The sequence below is a fragment of the Phyllostomus hastatus genome, unplaced genomic scaffold (assembly GCF_019186645.2).
Source record: "Phyllostomus hastatus isolate PE091 unplaced genomic scaffold, TTU_PhHast_1.1 phas_contig_524, whole genome shotgun sequence".
In the NCBI taxonomy this organism is placed as follows: Eukaryota; Metazoa; Chordata; class Mammalia; order Chiroptera; family Phyllostomidae; genus Phyllostomus; species Phyllostomus hastatus.
Window position 1 is genome coordinate 2,348,993 of NW_025333900.1, and position 18,243 is coordinate 2,367,235.

The 18,243-nt window shown below is 40.4% G+C and overlaps 1 protein-coding gene across 9 annotated transcripts in view; it reads left to right on the forward strand.

Annotated features, from left to right (window-relative positions):
* The window catches only part of PHACTR1 (phosphatase and actin regulator 1), a 537,076-nt gene that overhangs the window by 437,097 nt on the left and 81,736 nt on the right, over window positions 1–18,243 (forward strand). For 8 of the 9 annotated variants that reach the window (XM_045847180.1, XM_045847179.1, XM_045847177.1 and 5 more), the window contains 2 exons: window positions 11,091–11,258; window positions 13,371–13,577. In XM_045847180.1, the coding sequence (XP_045703136.1) occupies window positions 11,091–11,258; window positions 13,371–13,577 (375 nt within the window). The remainder of the gene's footprint in view (window positions 1–11,090; window positions 11,259–13,370; window positions 13,578–18,243) is intronic. The other variant, XM_045847182.1, reaches the window with a different exon arrangement.

The window sequence follows — 18,243 nt, forward strand, 5'->3', positions numbered from 1 at the left end:
CAGAACAATAGCGACAATTTAAAAAGCAGGTGATTCTCCAAGCACAAAAACCTGTACCATTCCATTGCATGTATGAAATCATCCACCAGATCATGGAACCAACTAAATTCTGAGATTTAATTTTCAAGATAGGTTCAAAAGGATTCTGAGTCACGAAAATGCCTGCATCAGACAGTGAGAAACCTCATGGCTCTTGTAAAATTGTTCCAGCATCTAAGCTGGTCAGAATAATCCAAAGACTTCTGGCTGCAAATAGTGATAAAAAACAAAGATTCTCTAACTTGTGGATTCTGAAAATATAGGTTCCCTGATCCTACAGAATCCTGCCATGTCTGCCTTAAATCCTGGTGGTGCATAGATCTCAGCCTCCCTCTCTCTCTCTCATGCACACAGATACACACAATGACTTTTCCTCACTGGGGAAGACAAAGCACCAGAAGAGTGAAAAAATTTTATTTGTTCTTGCAAAAAAGACTTCAGATTCAAATTTTTTAAAATGCTGGAGTGTCAAATACATTAATTAGTAAACAAGCAATATTTAATATGAAAGTATTGCTTTATATGTACGTTTAAAAACCTACAGAATAGTATCTGTAGCATTGTTTAGCTTAATTACATCAACACCCTGAACTCAGATGAAAAATAGGTTTGATGAAAGTCAATAAATACCAGGGAAGTATTTCCAACTTCTAGATTGAAAGATCTTTAATATTTTTATTTTATTTTTTAAAGATTTTATTCATTTTTAGAGAGGGGAAGGGAATTAGAAAGAGGGAGAGAAACATCAATGTGTGGTTGCCTCTCATATGCCCCCTATTGGAAACCTGGCCCACAACCCAGGCATGTGCCCTGACTGGGAATCAAACCAGCAACCCTTTGGTTTGCAGCCCACACTCAACCCACTGAGCTACACCAGCCAAGGCTCTTTAATCTTTTAATAAACTCCTTAGATAAATTATTTCTTAGGTAACTGTCGCTTGGCACTCATTTTACTGGCCATGAGAACTGCTAGTGGCTTTAATTGCAAAGATTTAAAATGTTACTGGGATTAACCGAAGCTTTTCTAAAGCTTCTGTCCAGTCATGTGTGCATTACAGTGTTTGGGTCAAAGTAGACCACACAGAGGGGTAGGTAAAGTAGGTTCATTACACAATAAAAGAATAAACTCTGTTTCACATACTCACAATTGTAATCCTACTTTTGCCCCACCCCAGTATGCATTTCTCCCACATTGCCTTTCCTTCTCCTATAAAGCTACATAATATTATGTGTCCATCTTGTGCCTTCTCCAGAGCAGTGAAGAACCAATTCAGTGACCTCTGCTGACCATCTGGAGTCCAGGGGAAACGTGTTGGGGAAGCCGCACTCACAGCCGGCCTAGGGAGCACTTAGCACTACATTCCCAAGACCCTGACCACAACTTTGCTTTTGGTGTCAATACAGCCATGTGCTGCATAGCTGATGATTCAGTCAACAAGGGACCACACATACAACAGTGGCTGCATAAGATTATAATGGAGCTGGAAAATTCCTATTACCTAGTGACATCACAGCTCAATGCGTTACTCGCGTGCCTGGTGATGCTGGTGCAAACAGACCTGCTGCCGCCAGTCCTATAAAAGTAGAATGCACACAATCATATACAGTACATATATGGCAATGAAAATAAACAAGTCTGTTACTGGCTTATGTATTTACTAAACTCTGTTTTCTATCAGTATTTTAGTATGTGCTCTTTTTACCTATGAAAGAAAGTGGGCTGTGAAAGTGTGCCGGGTCATGGCGGCAGCGCCCTCACGCAGCTCATGAATGCTGGGGCTCCTGATGGCATTGTTTTCCCTTTGGCATGATTTATCTTGTGTTGTTTTATAAATTCAGTGTGACCTAAATGTACAGTGTGTAGGAAGTTTACAGTCATGGACAGTAAGGTCCCAGGCCTTCACTTTCACTCACCACGCCCTCACTGACTCACCCAGAGCAACTTCCAGCCCTGCACCTCCATTCACGTAAGTGCCCTAAACAGGTCTACCATTTTTATCTTTTATAATGCATTTTCCTGTACCTTTCCTATATTTGGATATGTTTAAATACACAAATACTTACATTGTGTTACAATTATCTGCAGTATTCAGAACAGTAACATGCCACACAGGCTTGTAGCCTAGGAATAACAGGCTGCACATGTAGCCTGGGTGTGGAGTGAGCTATGCCACCTAGGAGTGTGTAAGAACACTCTATCTTGTTCACACAATGATGAAATCACCCAAGAACGCATTTCTCGGAACATACTGTCATTGATAGGTGGTAAATGACTCTATATTGTTGCTAAAATGGCACCTTTGTGAGTTACAAAATAACGACTACACTCCTTAATGGGTGGAGTTTTTTCCTACTCTGGTGGAAAAAGTATATATCAATGCCAAAAAAAATGGATGAAGTCTCTATTTCATGGCTCATTGAAATTAGGACCACCACCACCAGAGTAACATCTTCCACAAATACCCTCAGCTCTGTGGGGTAACACATGAGAATGTGCTTATTGGTTAAAGAGCATATCTGGGAAAATAAAATGAAAACGCGGAACAGGCTGAACAACATTCTTGTCTCAAAGACCAAAAGCAATTAGCAAATGCTTGCATTAGGCTTCATACATGTGTTCACAAAAATAATTACTTGCTTTAACATAGGTAGCTTCCCTTTTTTATTTTACTTTAATTACAGTTGACCCTTGGACAGCACAGGTTTGAACTGCATAGGTTTACTCATACATGGATTTTTTCAATAAATACTATAAATGTATTTTCTCTTATGATTTTCTTAATAACATTTTCTCTAGCTTACTTTATTGTAAGAATACAGTATATAATACATATAACATACAAAATATGTGTTTCCCTGGCTGGTGTGGCTGAGCTGGTTGAAGCATTGCCACGTAAACAAAAAGGTAGTAGATTGTGGATTCAGTCCCTAGTCCAGGTGCATACGGGAAGCAACACAGAGATGTTTCCCAACTGATGTTTCTCTCTCTCTGCACTCTCTCTCTCTCTCACTTCCTCCCTCCCTTCCCTCTGTCTCTGGAATCAATAAATAAATTTTTTTAATAAAAAATATGTTAATTGGCTGTGGTATCAGTAAGGCTTCTAGTCAACAGTAGACTATTAATAGTTCAATTTTAGGGGAGTCAAAAGTTATACATGGATTTTCAACTGCACAGGGGTCGGCGCCCCCAACCCCCACATTGTTCAAGGGTCAACTGTATGACCACTGGTCTCATCAGTAAATTAAAATGTGTTTGAATTTTCACAAGTGTGCATGTGGATATTCTACACATTTGTATTACCACAAAGATGCAGTTAAGCTAATACTTTCTAATGTTTTCAGCCCCGAATTGTCACCTGACACTTCAGTTACATGATTTCTTTACAATGGAAGCATAAATGTAGCCATAATTTCATGATATCATTTATTCTTCTTTTGTCCAAGTACTAACACTAACAGAATTTGAATTTTAACTATGAAAACTATGTCTTAATTATAAAGAATTGCTATGTGGTTCTTTTACCATCCTTAAGCTATTAAAATTTCAAAATGTCATTTTATTTTAATTATTTTATTGTTGTTCAATTACAGTTGTCTGCATTCACCCCCCACCACTCACCCCCTACCCCAGCCAAACCTACCTCCCTCCTCTGCTTCCATCCCCTGTTGGTTTTGTCCCTGTGTCCTTTATAGTAGTCCCTGAAAACCCTTCCCCCCTTTTCCCCATTATCCCCTCCCACCTCCCCTCTGGTTTCTGTCAGATTGTTCATAATTTCAATGTCTCTGGTTATATTTTGCTTGTTTGTTTATTTTGTTGATTAGGTTCCAGTTAAAGGTGAGATCATATGGTATTTGTCTTTCACCGCCTGGCTTATTTCACTTAACATACTGCTCTCCGGTTTCATACATGCTGTCACAAAGGGTAGGAGCTCCTTCTTTCTTTCTGCTGTGTAGTATTCCATTGTGTAAATGTACCATAGTTTTTTGATCCATTCATTTGCTGATGGGCACTTAGGTTGCTTCCAGCACTTGGCTATTGTAAATTGTGCTGCTGTGAACATTGGGGTGCATACATTCTTTTGGATTGGTCAAAATGTCATTTTAAATAAGCTCACACACACTCCTACTACCACATAGTAGCTTAGTACCTACTACCTATATGATGTTACACATGTTAGTTACTTAAACCACCTAGTGCTCAGTTTCTTTGTACAATGAGGATAATTTTGGTACCAACTTCACTGTATTGTTATAAACATATATGAACATATATAATACTATATATATTATGTATTTTATATATATATATATATATATATATATAGAATGAGCAGAAGCCTAGCACATAATAAATTCTGCAAATATTGTTTAAGGTGTTGCTGTTATTCCCACTATATATAAAATGTCAGCATAGTGTTTGACACTGAAGATGCTTAAATTCCCCAAAATATCCCTTTCACCATCCCTTACATCTTTCCTCTCTTCCTCCCTGTCTTTCTACTGTGTATAGAGGCCTTTCATGTAGGGCACGAGCCACTAACTCTAGACTAAAATTTTACTTACCAGATTTTTAAAAATAAAAATATAAACTTTATTTAGCTAACAATAAACCTAAAATCCACCAATGTGCTTCCTACTTTTTGATGTAATATGCCCAAACAGAGTAAGCCATACAATAAAAAGAAAACCTAAATGAAAAATGACTTACTGTTTTAGCCTACCTATTATTTCAGGATTAACTACAAGTAATTTGGGGGGGGAGGTTAGTTCTTCCAACTGTCCTACAGATGATACTTTGATCTGGGTGGAAGTTGGGCCTCATCTAGCACAGTCCTTTTGTTTTCAAGGGAGAGAAGCCAAAGTCCCAGGAGCTAAGTGACTTGTTGCAAGCTAGAGACAAGAAGCAAGAAGACAGCTCTTCCCATGTTCAAGATGTGGCTTTGTGCACTGCACCTGCTGCTTCTCCTTCCCCACCCAGCTCTCCTGAGAATGGGCTCTGGCGGCACACCTCTGTTTACTGAGATGCAGGCCACCCAGGAGATCATGGTTTATAACAGCATCCTTTCTATCACCCATCAGTGGCTCCTTTTTTTGATGGGTGGCACCCATCAATTTCTTTTTACCTGAGATAGAAAAGCATTCTCTTCCCTTGAGTCCCCAGACTGTTAAGGATTTGAGTGACTAATATTAGTTTCTGAACCATTTTAGAGATAAGACAAATGGGAGATTAAAGTATAGGATGTCACCTTTATTACTGATAAAGGCTAACCTGGAGGAGGTCATTGATGGCCTGATAGTTCTCTGCTTCTGCTCTCCCATAAGCCTAGTTCTTAAAATCAGCCCACCAAGAAAGAAAGTGTGAGTCCAGAATCAAGACTAGTCCACGGTGGTGAGGGGAGAATGCAGAGTACACCCTCTGTGCTTATGGTTTGGATTCTCTTCACTTCGTGGAGGAGCAGGGACCAGTGGTTGCACCCCAGCAGTGAGGTAACTGCGGGGAGGGGCAGGGAGCTGGGCACAAATAAAGAAGGCTTAGGGAAATGCCTCCTCCAGAGACCAAAGGAGTGAGGTTTTCCCCTAAGAAAAATGATGATTGTTTTTCATTTAACTTAACAAAGCAGCATGCAGATTTTATTTTTTATAAACGCAAGCATTTTTATGGAAAAAATAATAATCATTAAACCCAACTTAAATCTTGCCACATTTACTTCAGAAGTTTGCCAATCTGCATACATACTTCATTTTGACATTTTTGTAATCCACATGTACACATTGTTCTCCATTCTTGCTTCAGTACTTGACATTATTTCCAACACAGTTTTATATATCCGCATCACCCACACGGTCACTTCATTTGCATTTCTTTCATTCCTAGCAAGGCCACACACTTGACAAGTGCCACCTGGGACTGGATGTTTATTTATCTGTACAAATACTCTCCATAGTTGGAATAATTATTCTTTTATAAGCTATCTTTAGCTCTTATTTCCCCATTATTCTGGGTTCTCTTTTATTTGGTTTATAGTGTTTTATTTTGCAAATTAAAAATCAGAAAGTTTTTTGAGTAAATCAAAACCATCCATCTTGTTTTTCTCTTACACAACCTGGAAAGTAAATATGTATGTGTGCATGTGTGTGCTAAACACACACATTTACTTACATTCATTTACACTGTTTATTCTAGCTTTTAAGTTTTAGTTTTTTACCTTTGAGAAATTACTGCAGTAATGGTTCAATATGTAAGTATAACGCAATTGTTTATACTCACAACAACTATGATTTATTAAGTAAGGAGGTCATGCCCAACTACATTTTTAAACATGGGTTTTTTAAAGATTATAAACCATAATGCATATCCTAGCTAATCAGGTTCAGTGGTGAGCTTAAGTTTATAGTATAGTGCTTTTGTTTTTCCGATTTAAAATTAATACTTTTATCTTAACCTTCAAAGTATCATGAACCCTGAGCCCACTCCAAATAAAATTTCCATCTTTGATACAGTTTTTAAAAAGTAGAAACTTTTATTACTGAGATGTCCACGAGAGACTGAAATAATTCTAGTTGCCTGTTTTTTTATGGTGGCATTCATCTATATTTTTTAAAAAGTTTAGTAACCTTAAGCTTTGAGAAAATTTAATTGATCAGAAGTTGATGTCAGTCACCCTAAAACTAGATTATTCCTAAAGCAAAATAAACAACAATAACAATAGTTTAAAAATCCCCTTGGAATCTAGTCATCACGGTGACATCCAGTTATAGATGGATGCAATTTCTAAGAAAACCAAAAAAACAAAAAATCAAATTAATCTTTTAGACCAATCTTCTGGAACATAACTTTTGCATAAATCATACTTTTAGAACATTTTAAATATTCAGTGTAAGACAAGATCCTCCCCTAATATGTGGTCTCCGTCTAGTCTTAAACACATGTCTTTCTACCTTCCTTCATCCCTTATTTTTTTTTCATCCACTTCTCAGGGCTTAACTTCTCACTCTGGCTCCTCTTCCCCTGCTTGCCCCAGCTGGCTCACACTAATTCCTCTCTACGTCCTTCCGTTCGCCTCTCTGCATTTCTTAACCACATCTTGCTCCACTCTCTTCCCCAAGGCATAGCTGTTTTCTCCTTAGCATTTGGCACAATGCCTGCTTTAGCTTACCGGAGGAGAAGCAGGGCAGGGTGTGGTGAAACTCTAGGGCTTTGAACGTGGTGGACTGATCAGTAGTTTCTACAGGTATCATAAGGAGCTAACAGAAAATATCTGCCTACCTCAGATGGCCATTGTAAGGGTTGGCAATTTGTGATGTGCGATACATGTTGTTAATTATTAGGTTCACAACAGGAATTAATTCATTCCCACTTTTCCCTTCATTCTCCTTGATTTGGTGATAACTTCACTCTACCGGCATCTTCATTTGTTATGCCACACAAGAAGAGGAGAGTCAGGCTGGCACAACATCCATGGCCAGTTCACTACGTTAGATCCGCTTCCATATCACTTTCTCTCCCACTTCTGTGACCTGATTTTACCTCGTTAGATATGTCTGCATCTGACTCACATTTACTTCTGCTCTCTACCCTGCTGCGCTATCCGGTCTCCTCGTCCTTTGTGACAAGCTCATATGCTGATCCCTCATTAGACAATGCAACCTCCTGCTTTCTTGTCCTCTCAGAGGTTTCAAACAACCATCTCCATTCCATGTTAGCCAGGTTAACAGCATTTCCTCCTCTAAACCTCATTATGAAAAGGCATTCCAGGTTCTCTTGCCTTGTCAAGCCAATGGTTTTCAAAGTATGGAACCCCAACCAGCAAAAACAGTTTTAGCATCACCCAAGAATTTGTTAGACATGCACACTCTTGGTCCCATCTCAGACCTACTGAGTCAGAAACTGTGGACCCAGCAATCTGTGGTTTAACTGCCCCCAGAGATTGTGATGCCGCTGAAGTTTGAGAACCACTGCCTCCACCTATCTGCTCTCTTCCCTGCTTTCTCCCTTCCTCCTGTTCACACTGAGTCTCCAGTTCTGGGAGGACACAACTTATGGTTGGAGGTCATCGTGTGCCATTTTGAAAGTCATTATTACTGATAATTTTAGAAGATCATGTATAAGAGATGATGATGATGTAGATCGATGAAGGTACAAATAATCCAGAAGACTCAATCCAGAGAGTTAAAATCTTCCTGGAAAAAGATGTTTTTCTAATACTATTAAAATAATGCTGGCAAAAGTGCTGATACACAATGCTGGTAAATAATAAAAAGACATAGAGATACTCAATAGTCTTCAAGTTCATCAGACTTGGAGTTTCCCAGCATTGGGAATTCCCAGCTGATTCCTTGGCTTGATGATGAGTATATGAGGTCCATGACGTTAATGTTTCTACTTTTGTGTATGTTAAAAAATGTCATGAGAATTTTTAAGTAAGCGACTTAACAATGACAGCATCATTCTATGTCCATGTTATATGAACCCAAATAAAATGTTTTTAGTTTTGCCACTACCAATCTTGGTCATAAATGATACTAATAATGAAAATTTGTATTATTGAATTGTTTTATTTCTACTAGATATGTGCATACATGTACTATATATGTATGTAGATAGATAGAGATAATCAATGTTAATGTTGAAAAAATGACCAAAAGCTAAGAAATTAGTGTGATCTATACATTGCTGCTGTGTAAATAGAAAAAAAAATATATAGAAAGACAATTTCACAAAATCCAGATATGTGTCACTAGACATTAAATTATTAACACATAAATTTCATTTATTGGAATCACTCTAAGAGGGGAGAATTCTAACTGCAGACTTTATACAAGAAGATGATCAGCAGAACTTTTTTTTTCATAATAGTATAAAACATTCAAAATCCCTTTGTGACCACCATGGGGAGATAATTAGACAAACATCAGCATATTCATCTATGAAAAATAGAAGCATTAAGATGATAATTTTGCAAATTATAATGCTATAATAGTAAAGAAAGACACAAATGTGATACATAGTAAGACTGCAACTGTGAAAAATGTGTACAGAAAAAGAAACTGTATGTGTTAGGGCAGTGATATGATTGGTGTCTTCTTTTTTCTCCTGTTTTTTTTTTTTTTTCAATAGAAATGTATGTTTAGAAATTATGACAGTGGAATTTGTAAGGTTGTTTCCTCCCCAAAGTGGTTTGGGTCTTGTGACTTAGCTAAGATGCTTTTAATTCATATGGAGCTAAATTTTTTGAGGGGTAAGAGTCCCAAGAGTTATGAGTAATATTGCTACTCTGTTATTGGCAAAGCCTCTGGCACTAAGCCGGCTGCCTTGGTGAAACCAGAGTTCACAGAGGCGAAAGTGGTTGTATCTTTCTTCCCAGTGTTGCTTCTGTGGTACTTCTGTGAAAACGTACAGCAAACATTACATTGCATCTTTGCCCCAAAGAAGGAGAACTTGGAAATAGCACTGAAACCCTTCCTCTGGCTGTCTTGTCCAAGACTTTTATTACACTTGGAACATCAAAAACTAAAGTGGTTTCTGAGAGATTCATGAAACTGAATGGCAGCTGCATCATTATTCCACCAACTGGGACTTTAAGCAGACCTACTTCCCACGGCGTCCATTTGAACCTGCTAAAGCATGTTAAGAGGCGTGGGGACCATACATTATGGGATGTTGATGCAGTAACCCGCCTACTGCAGTCCTTCCCATCCTAAAGACTCTCAGTGTAGCTGTATACTCTCCATGGTGTTAGCTTTAGAGTCTGCTCTTCTCTCATTAATGTAGTAATCATGGCTACATGATTACTGCTGCCATCCAGGGCACACAGAAAGGCCAAATGAAAAAAGGAAGAAAACACATACACTCTTCAAGTGTTTGCACTTTGTATTCAGATGATTTTTTTGCTATGTGTCCGTTATATTTTTTTCTGTTATAGACTATTCAGGTCAAATATTATCTGTCCTTGAACTGTTAGTTTGATCTATTATAAAGCCTGCTAGCGTGTAGGTTACTCGGTTGAACATACATTTCATTGAGCCAATTCTGATTGGGGGTAGGGGAACAGGCGGATGGTCCTTTGTCACCACATACCGTTGTGGATGAAACTAAAACCTCAGGAGGAGCCAAGCAAAAGGAAAGGATTATTTATCCAAGTTTAACCTTGGAGTTATTGTGCTGTTTCATTTCTACAAGTAAATGATCTTCCTTCCTGTTTTAAAGCAGGTAATTGCTTTGCTAGTTTCTGTGTTTCTGACTAAGTATCACTTAAAGTCTTTCATCTTGTTATTTACTCATTTTACTGGAACAGCTTTCAGTCCTCTTTAAAAATTCATTTGACTTTAATGTCTAGTTATCTAGGACTCCCCTGGGCCAGGATGAAATCACAGGGGGGGTGGGCCGGATGATTTGACAAATGGCCATTGTGTAGGAGCCTTTGATCCTCCCTATGGTGTTAATTAGCTGCCCCTTGTTTTGCTGAGCTTTAAGCCAGATCAGTCTGCCTGCCCCAAGGCCAAGTGATCACTGGTGAGCTCTAGGACAATTCAGTCACTTCCCAAACTCTTGGGCTGCTGCAGCCTCCACTGGGATTTGGGATTTGGGGCAGAGGTGAAGAGAGGACCGGATGGGTTTTTTCTGGGGCCGAGGAGCACTGTGCTTCTGGCATCTGTTGCATGGTATGAAGCCCTTTATTCCACGAAGTAGGAATCCCTAACCCTGGTTTTCGAATCCTTGAGGCCAGCTCAGTATTTTCAAGTTTTCAAAAATTAAGAAGAAAAATTAATTTTTATTCATGTTCATTAAACAATACAAAATATAATAGATTACAGTCACAAAGATGGAGAGAAAACAAGCAATTTGCTAAAGATCATTGGAAATTGTTGCCCTGGTGGCTAGGTGACACACCTCTGAAAATAAAGTAAATGACTTAAAAGCAAAAGAACAAGTGTAGACATTGGTAAAGACTGTTCAGAAACATCTTAACTCTGTTAGTAGGCGCTAAACCTCGCCGTCCCTGGGAGGCAGGGGCTGGTCTAACTCTGTGCTGTCCTTCCCTGCCTGGCAGATGGCGAGCTCTCCATATCAAACGAGGACGACTCCCTGGAAAACGGGCAGTCCCTGAGCGCCAGCCAGCTGTCCCTGCCTGCCCTGTCCGAAATGGAGCCAGTCCCTATGCCCAGAGATCCCTGCTCGTACGAGGTGCTCCAGCCTTCAGACATCATGGACGGCACAGGTAACACCCTGGTGGACTGCAGCACAGGTCCCCCGGTGGGTGGCATTGGGGATCTTTGGCCTGAATGGACTGGGTGCTGTTGAGAACTATCCTGAGCATAAGAATCTCCTGGAAATAGAGATGAAAGTGACCAACTAGTACATGCTGAGTATAAAACTGGAGAGGATTTTTACAGCTGTTGTTCTATAGGTTTAAAAAATATTTTTATAACTTTAGGATCTTTAAAGAAATATACACTGTTTTTGTAATATTGATGATTTCAAATGTCATTATTATTCTTTTTATTTTCTAACACTCATGTCTATTAAGATCAAGCTAAAGAATCCTGTACTTCTACATGGTACCTATCTAGTTCACCGGTTCATAAAGCCTTGGCATGCCCTTTACCCTAGTCCCAGTGTGCCAGTTAATGGTTGTATCAATTTAGCAATTTGCATCAATTTATTGTGTATAATCAATGTGTGCATTGGCCATTAAATTATTTACAATTTGCAGGTTAACTTGTATCTGCCAACAGGTGATTTACATGCCATAAAGCTGTCACTCCCATTTTGGTCCAAAGCCCTCAGAGTGGTCACTCATTCCCTCAGGAGGTTTGCAGAGGGGTCCTCCTTAGCCTGAAGGTGGGACCCTCCCAAGAGCCAATAAGGACTGGTCCTTGTTGTCAAGAGACAAGCCTGCGGGAAGCGACTTCCTGGCATATCTGGGGCATATCTGGAGCGGGCAGAAAGGCCATGCCCTCCCTCCACACCAGATGTAAAGTCTGCACTAGCAGAGCTCAGGTGGGAGGACGGCAGAGATGGTGTTTCACAAAGTCAGTTCCCAGGCTTCCCGTTGGGACCCGTGAGTCACTGCTCCATCAAGTGTGCCCAACACTGATAATAACAGTGTCCCTGGAGGCAGGGGGAGAATTTAGCACTCCTGAGGGTGATTACAGGGCTTCAATGCTACAGGGAACTCTGCTCCCCAGATCATAGAGGAAGAGGGCGGAGAGGAGTCATTTCTAGGCTTTCTTACTGGAGCAGCAATGGGAGGAGATGCAGCTGAGTAAATCCCCCCATCCCTCAAGCTGGGGAGTTTTCCCCAAATAAAGCAGTGAACTGTATTTTAGCCAACCTTCCTTGTGACATTGAATCAGATCGATCTGATCGGTACAGTGAGATCGGTCATTCCAGTGAAGCCAAAGGGTATCAGTCTGTCATCTGCCAGGAGGCCAGCACTGAAGGGAGGCCAGTGCTGCTGCCCGAGACAGCTCTTCACTGGAGCCAGTTGAGGTTCCCCCAGAGGACAAGCAAGAGTCGGGCCCAATGCAGAGCAAAGGGCAATAGGGTGAATCGGAACAAGAAAATGATAATCCTGGCGAGTAAGAGGAGAGAGGAAGGGGGAAGACAAACAGGTGTTGACTTGGAGCATCCTTCACCTTGTCAAGTTTATGGGAGCTGCAGGGGAAGGAGGGTGCCTGTCAAACTGCAGGGTACCCCTGGAGGCTGCTCCCTGGCTCACATGGCTCCTGAACCTGAGGAACAGCCACCCCAGGCCTGTGGGTGGGCTGCCTGGTGTCTGCCTTTAGGGTGTCATCATTACTTAGTGTCCCAGACCTAGGAGCAAGGACACAGGAGACCCAGCAGGCTTTAAAAGCAAGAACCCACTCTCTTTCTCCCTAGCAAAGGCAAACAGGCCTAAAGAAAGGTACTGACTTTTGGTGCTGGCGTGGGTCAGAGGGGACCCTTCACCCCTCATCCATTACACCTGCCACCTGTTGGCTATCACATTTTAGAGCACCCATAGAACTGGTATTGTAAATGCCGGGATTGAAGTGGCAAAGCTTTGGATAGTTTTGAGAAAATGCCTTCTTCCTTTTTCGCCCTCTTAGTCCTTCCTTAGTCCTCTCTCTCTTCTGCCTCTGCCTCCCCTCTGTGCCCCACGCCAACCACGGCACTTTGTTGGATTTCTGGTGTCCTCTCTTTAACTCTCCACATGTATGTGACAACCTGGAACAGTCGGTGCTCTGTTGTGTCGCTGACCCACGTCCCTGTCCTGCGTGCTCCTGCCAGCCCCACCAGCGCTGCGTTTGTGTAATGTCTCCTGTCTGTCATGTGGTTGTCCCCTCAGTGTCTGAAGAGAGTCCCTCTGCCAGTGAGTCTGGAGTCCTCCTGTCCCAAGATCCTTCAGCCAAACCAGTCCTGCTACTGCCCCCCAAAAAACCTGCTGCTTTCCCTGGAGACCATGAGGAGACCCCAGTGAAGCAGCTATCCCTTCTCAAGCAACCCCCTGCCCTGCCTCCCAAACCCACTGCCAGGATTGCCAACCACTTAACAGGTGAGTCAAGATATCTGCGGAGGCCTGCAGCCCTCCCTTCCCTTCAAGGGATAATCTCTTCTCTTGTTCTTTTTATCTGAACATCTCCTCAGTGAGGTTGCTCTGTGGGACATGTGGTGTTTCCATGTGTGTCTTGGTACACGCGGTCATGGCCTGGGTTTGTGTGTTTGTGTCAAGAAATATTCAATATACACCTGCCAGTCATGTGCCAAGAGCCTTCAGTCGTGTGTATCTGTAAATATGTACATTGACATTTATGTGACTAATTCTAGATTATTTGCCCATCTAGGTGAATTAGAGTCAATGTCAAAATATTTGCAAAGATAAAGAGTCATACCTTGTTGCCTTCATAATGAGTTTGTCAAAGCTCTAAATTCTTTGTCTTTAAATTATTGATATGAAGCCCAGCATATTTCTTCTATTAAAATTTATAGCTGTGCCATTCTCTTAAAAATGTAAAAAGTAAAGACAATAATCTATAAAATACTATGAGAAAGAGTTGTAAAAGAAGAGTAAGGTTAAGAATGTTGTCTTAAAAATGATTCTTGTATTTTCATTTTTCAAGTGTTACTTAATGAGTGTACACGTGGTTATCAAATTGGGCATCTAGTCGATTGCACTTTCCTGCATATGAGCACGTGAGTCAGATGCCACTGGGCTTTAAGGCTGTGGTGCGTCAGAGACTAAAGATTTCAGAGGGTTGTTTCAAGTGTTGATGGTAATCCTGCCTGATACTGATCAACTGCCTTTTTACAACGTCTTTGGTGTTCTTAGATTTTCTCTTGATCTCTGTGCACTTTTGTAAGCTAGAGTGGGGTAGAGGTTGGGAAGAATATTCACTTATTTTATAATACAACAACTGAGGTTCAAAAAAAAATAAGTGATTTTTCAAAGCCTGGCAGGAATTCTACTGGAGAGCCACAATTAGGCCCTGTGCTTCCCAACTCCAAGTTCAGTGAGTGTTGGTCCAGAATAGTGGGGTGTCTGTCACGTGATATGAGTTCGTTTAGAGTCCAACTTAAACATGGGATTGTGTCAAACTCCTCTATCCCTTATGGTTTAAAAGAGCAAATTTCCACCTAAAGGAACCACTCAACATGTTAATAACACTTTAGCTCAGTGCCCCCAAATTGAAGTGCATAGAAAACCACAGAGGAGAAAATGCTCTCAAAGGTCTCCCTCTGAGAGAACCCAGTGTTCATCTATCTTACCAATCTTATCTATCTAATAAAAATCAAGTCCTGCTGTACACGGTCTTTTATCATCTGCTTTGTGCTTAGAGTGATATTGAGTGAATATTGCACATGATTTTTGTTGGCTGCTTGGTGTATATCAGGATTTACTTGATTGACCTCTTAGGGGCTTTCCATCTTCTGTACTGTGAAAACACAGCAGCAGATATCCTCAACAGCACTGGGTTTTGTTTGAAAGCATCTTTGAGTCTTCTCTAATTTGTTTCTAGAATTAGAATATTATTTATATATACAGTGGACCCTTGAACAACACATTCGTGAGGAGTGTCAACTGCCCATGCAGTTGAAAACCTGCATTTAACTGTTGATTCCCTAAAGACTTAAGTTGTCCCTCAGAATCTGCAGGGGATTGGTTTGAGGACCCCTGAAGATACCAAAATCTGAGGTCCCCAAATAAAATGACATAGAACAGTGCACACAGTGAGCCTTCCACATCTGTGATTCCCAAATGTGAATCAAAAACAGTGTAGTTATTTTTTGAAAAGATATGCATATAAGTAGACTAATACAGTGCAAACTTATGTTGTTCAAGGGTCAAAGGCATATATAAAAATAGAGTGGCAATATGACTACCATCAAGAGTGACGCTTGTAGTTCAGTGTGTGCAGTCTAATAAAAGATGACTGGAGAAGGCTGAGCTTGAGCAGACCCTTAAAGCGTGAAGGGCATCTACAGAGAATGAGGGAAGAACATTCCAGGAATGAAGGCCCTGGGTGAAGACTCAGAGGGTGCCACATTCGGTCCGTGATGAGGTGGCTGAGCCAAGAGAGGTCCATCTTACCATGTATTGACAGAGGGTTCACTGGGTAAGGCATACGAGGATTTATATTGTGTTCCCATAGCAGTGGAAAGCCAGAAGTTTTTGAGCAGGAGAGTGATATGGTAAAAACGAGCCTTTAAATTTTTTCCTGGGTTACTGTATAGAGACTGAAGAGAAAAAAGAAGGTTGAAGGCCTAACAAAGAAGCCACCAAGGCCAGACCTATGCCTCGTCTGCCCAAATCACTCATTGGATGAAGCTGAACAGTTTGAGCCTGTGTTAAGAGGCTGCTCCAGTTGTTGGAATATGAGCTAACAAGCATCGGGCTGATGGCAGTAGGGAGAGAACACAACACAAGATAAGACGTTTTAAAAGAATTGACAAAATTTCTTAGCCAACAATTTAATTTATCTAGTTAAAGATAAATCTAGTCTATCAGCCTTTAATTTATCTAGTTATTGAATTAATGAGGACCCACTCCATTCGTTCATAGCTTCAGCTTTGTGCCCTGAACTTGAGTAGGTTGGTAGCCTTAGGATTCTTAATATTTAAGGGACTGGAGATATGTAAACTAGCCCAATCTCTCTGGCTTCCCTCATCCTTTCCCCAGAAGAGTGGACTTTATGTATTATCTGTAAACCTCACCTCTATATCAAATGGATAAAAATGCATGAAAGCCAGTCATCTTAACCATATTATACCTGGTAGCCTCGTAAATATGATGAAGACAAAACAGGTGCAGAAGCCTGTGGGCCATGATTCTGGTGCTATCCTTTTGGGTGTAAACTCAGACTTGCTGAATTTTTGTAAGTGAGCAATCAGTCATAATGAATCTGTATCACCATGAGGCACCTGTATTAACTCTGTTCTATTACTAATTACTCTGGAGACATCTGGGCCATGTCAGAAGGAATTAATAAACCAAGAATTCTAGAACTCTAGATTGAGATTTAAGAGTTTCAGCATGTTCTCGTTATATGTTGTTCTGTGGACATTTTTGAATGGAAACACGGGACAGTTTGAAAGACACCAAACATGACTAACAGAGAGTGAATGGTGGTTGGTGGTCTGGTAGGATGCTGGAGGAAGCGTGAGCCTAAACTGGGGCTACTTCTGCGTATACGATTAAGGGAAAAGATGCAGAAATATCACTGGTTTGGTATTTGCCTCCACTTAATTAACTTGGAGACTCTTTGTCTTATAAATTTTCTCTGTCCTTAAGCCAGGTAGTGAGAAGCCCTCCTGCTACTCTTCCAAACTATTTCTTTTTTCTCACACTCTCATCCTCATCCATCTCATCTTTTCCAACACCAGCCTGCCCAGTAACACATAATAAAGCTCAGGAGTTGTCGGTCATTAGATTCCCTTTCATTCTGGAAGTACAGTGCCCAGCAGAACTGGTTGCTTAATGAATATGATCTGAGATGAATGATTCTCAAAATGCATGCTTCTTGGAATAACAGCTGACCCTAGAGGAACAGGGTGATGGAGGCAAAAAGACAAAAACCCACTGTCTTCTTCTTTACTAAGTCTTTACCAATCACCTCACCTTCTGTCCTGTCTCCAGAAGTCAAGTATTAGATGATATATGAGTAATGCATGCCTTCTGCATAAGTTATTGGGTTGGCCATGAAGTCCATTTAGTTTTTTCCATAAAATAAAGGACACATTTTTCATTTTCACCTACAACTTTCTCTCTTTTTTGAATTTTTTTAATTGTTATTCAGTACAGTTGTCTCCATTACCAATAACTTCCATGATTTGGGATATTTGAGTATGTCAGCTGTCTCCCTCTATTGACTTCTGGGGGGTAGAGGCCAGGGGTGCTACATCTTCCAATGTATAAGACATTCCCACCGCAAAAAATTATTTGGCCAAAAGTCAGTAGTACCAAGAAACTTCACAAACCACTCTTGACATGTTTGATCAGTCACAGTACCTTCTCCACGCACCACACAAATCTTTTTTTGCATATCAGTTGTGTTTTTACCTTTCTTAAATAATAAAGCATAATACACCAAAAATGTTGTATATCCTCTTCCATCTTCAATATTAAAATGGCTGTATAACAATTCACCGATTTTGATGGGTTTTTTAAATGCATGCTGCTGTGACAGCTGTCACAGTACAAAGTAACAAAATTGTTTTCAATGAAGTTACATACAACCAAACACTACTAGGGGCATCATATAGAAAAAAGTAAATGAACTGGTTGGCCAACCTAATACCTATGGTTAGGTGCCCCATGAGTGCCATTTGAATAAAGGATAATCAACCTACATGACAGATGGACTTCACAGTCTCACATTCACACCTGGATAGTAATAATGGCAGCTGCCAGATTTTGAGAAGTTTACAGCATACCATTTAGTCCTGTGAGGTAGATCCTATGACCATTATTCTGTCCTTTCCCAGTGGAGAGAAGTGAAATTTAGAGAAGTTAAGTGACTTGATCATGGTTAATAGCTAGCAAGTGGCAGAAGTGGGCTAGATCCATGCCGCTGGACTCCAGAGCCCTCCCTTATAACCACTCGTTTATACCATGCCCACCGAAATACCTATCCTTAAAATTAAAAAAAAAAAAAAGTCATTAGCTTTCTTTGTTTTTGTTTTTGTTTTGCTTTGTGTTTTAATCTATTTAAGACAAAAAAATT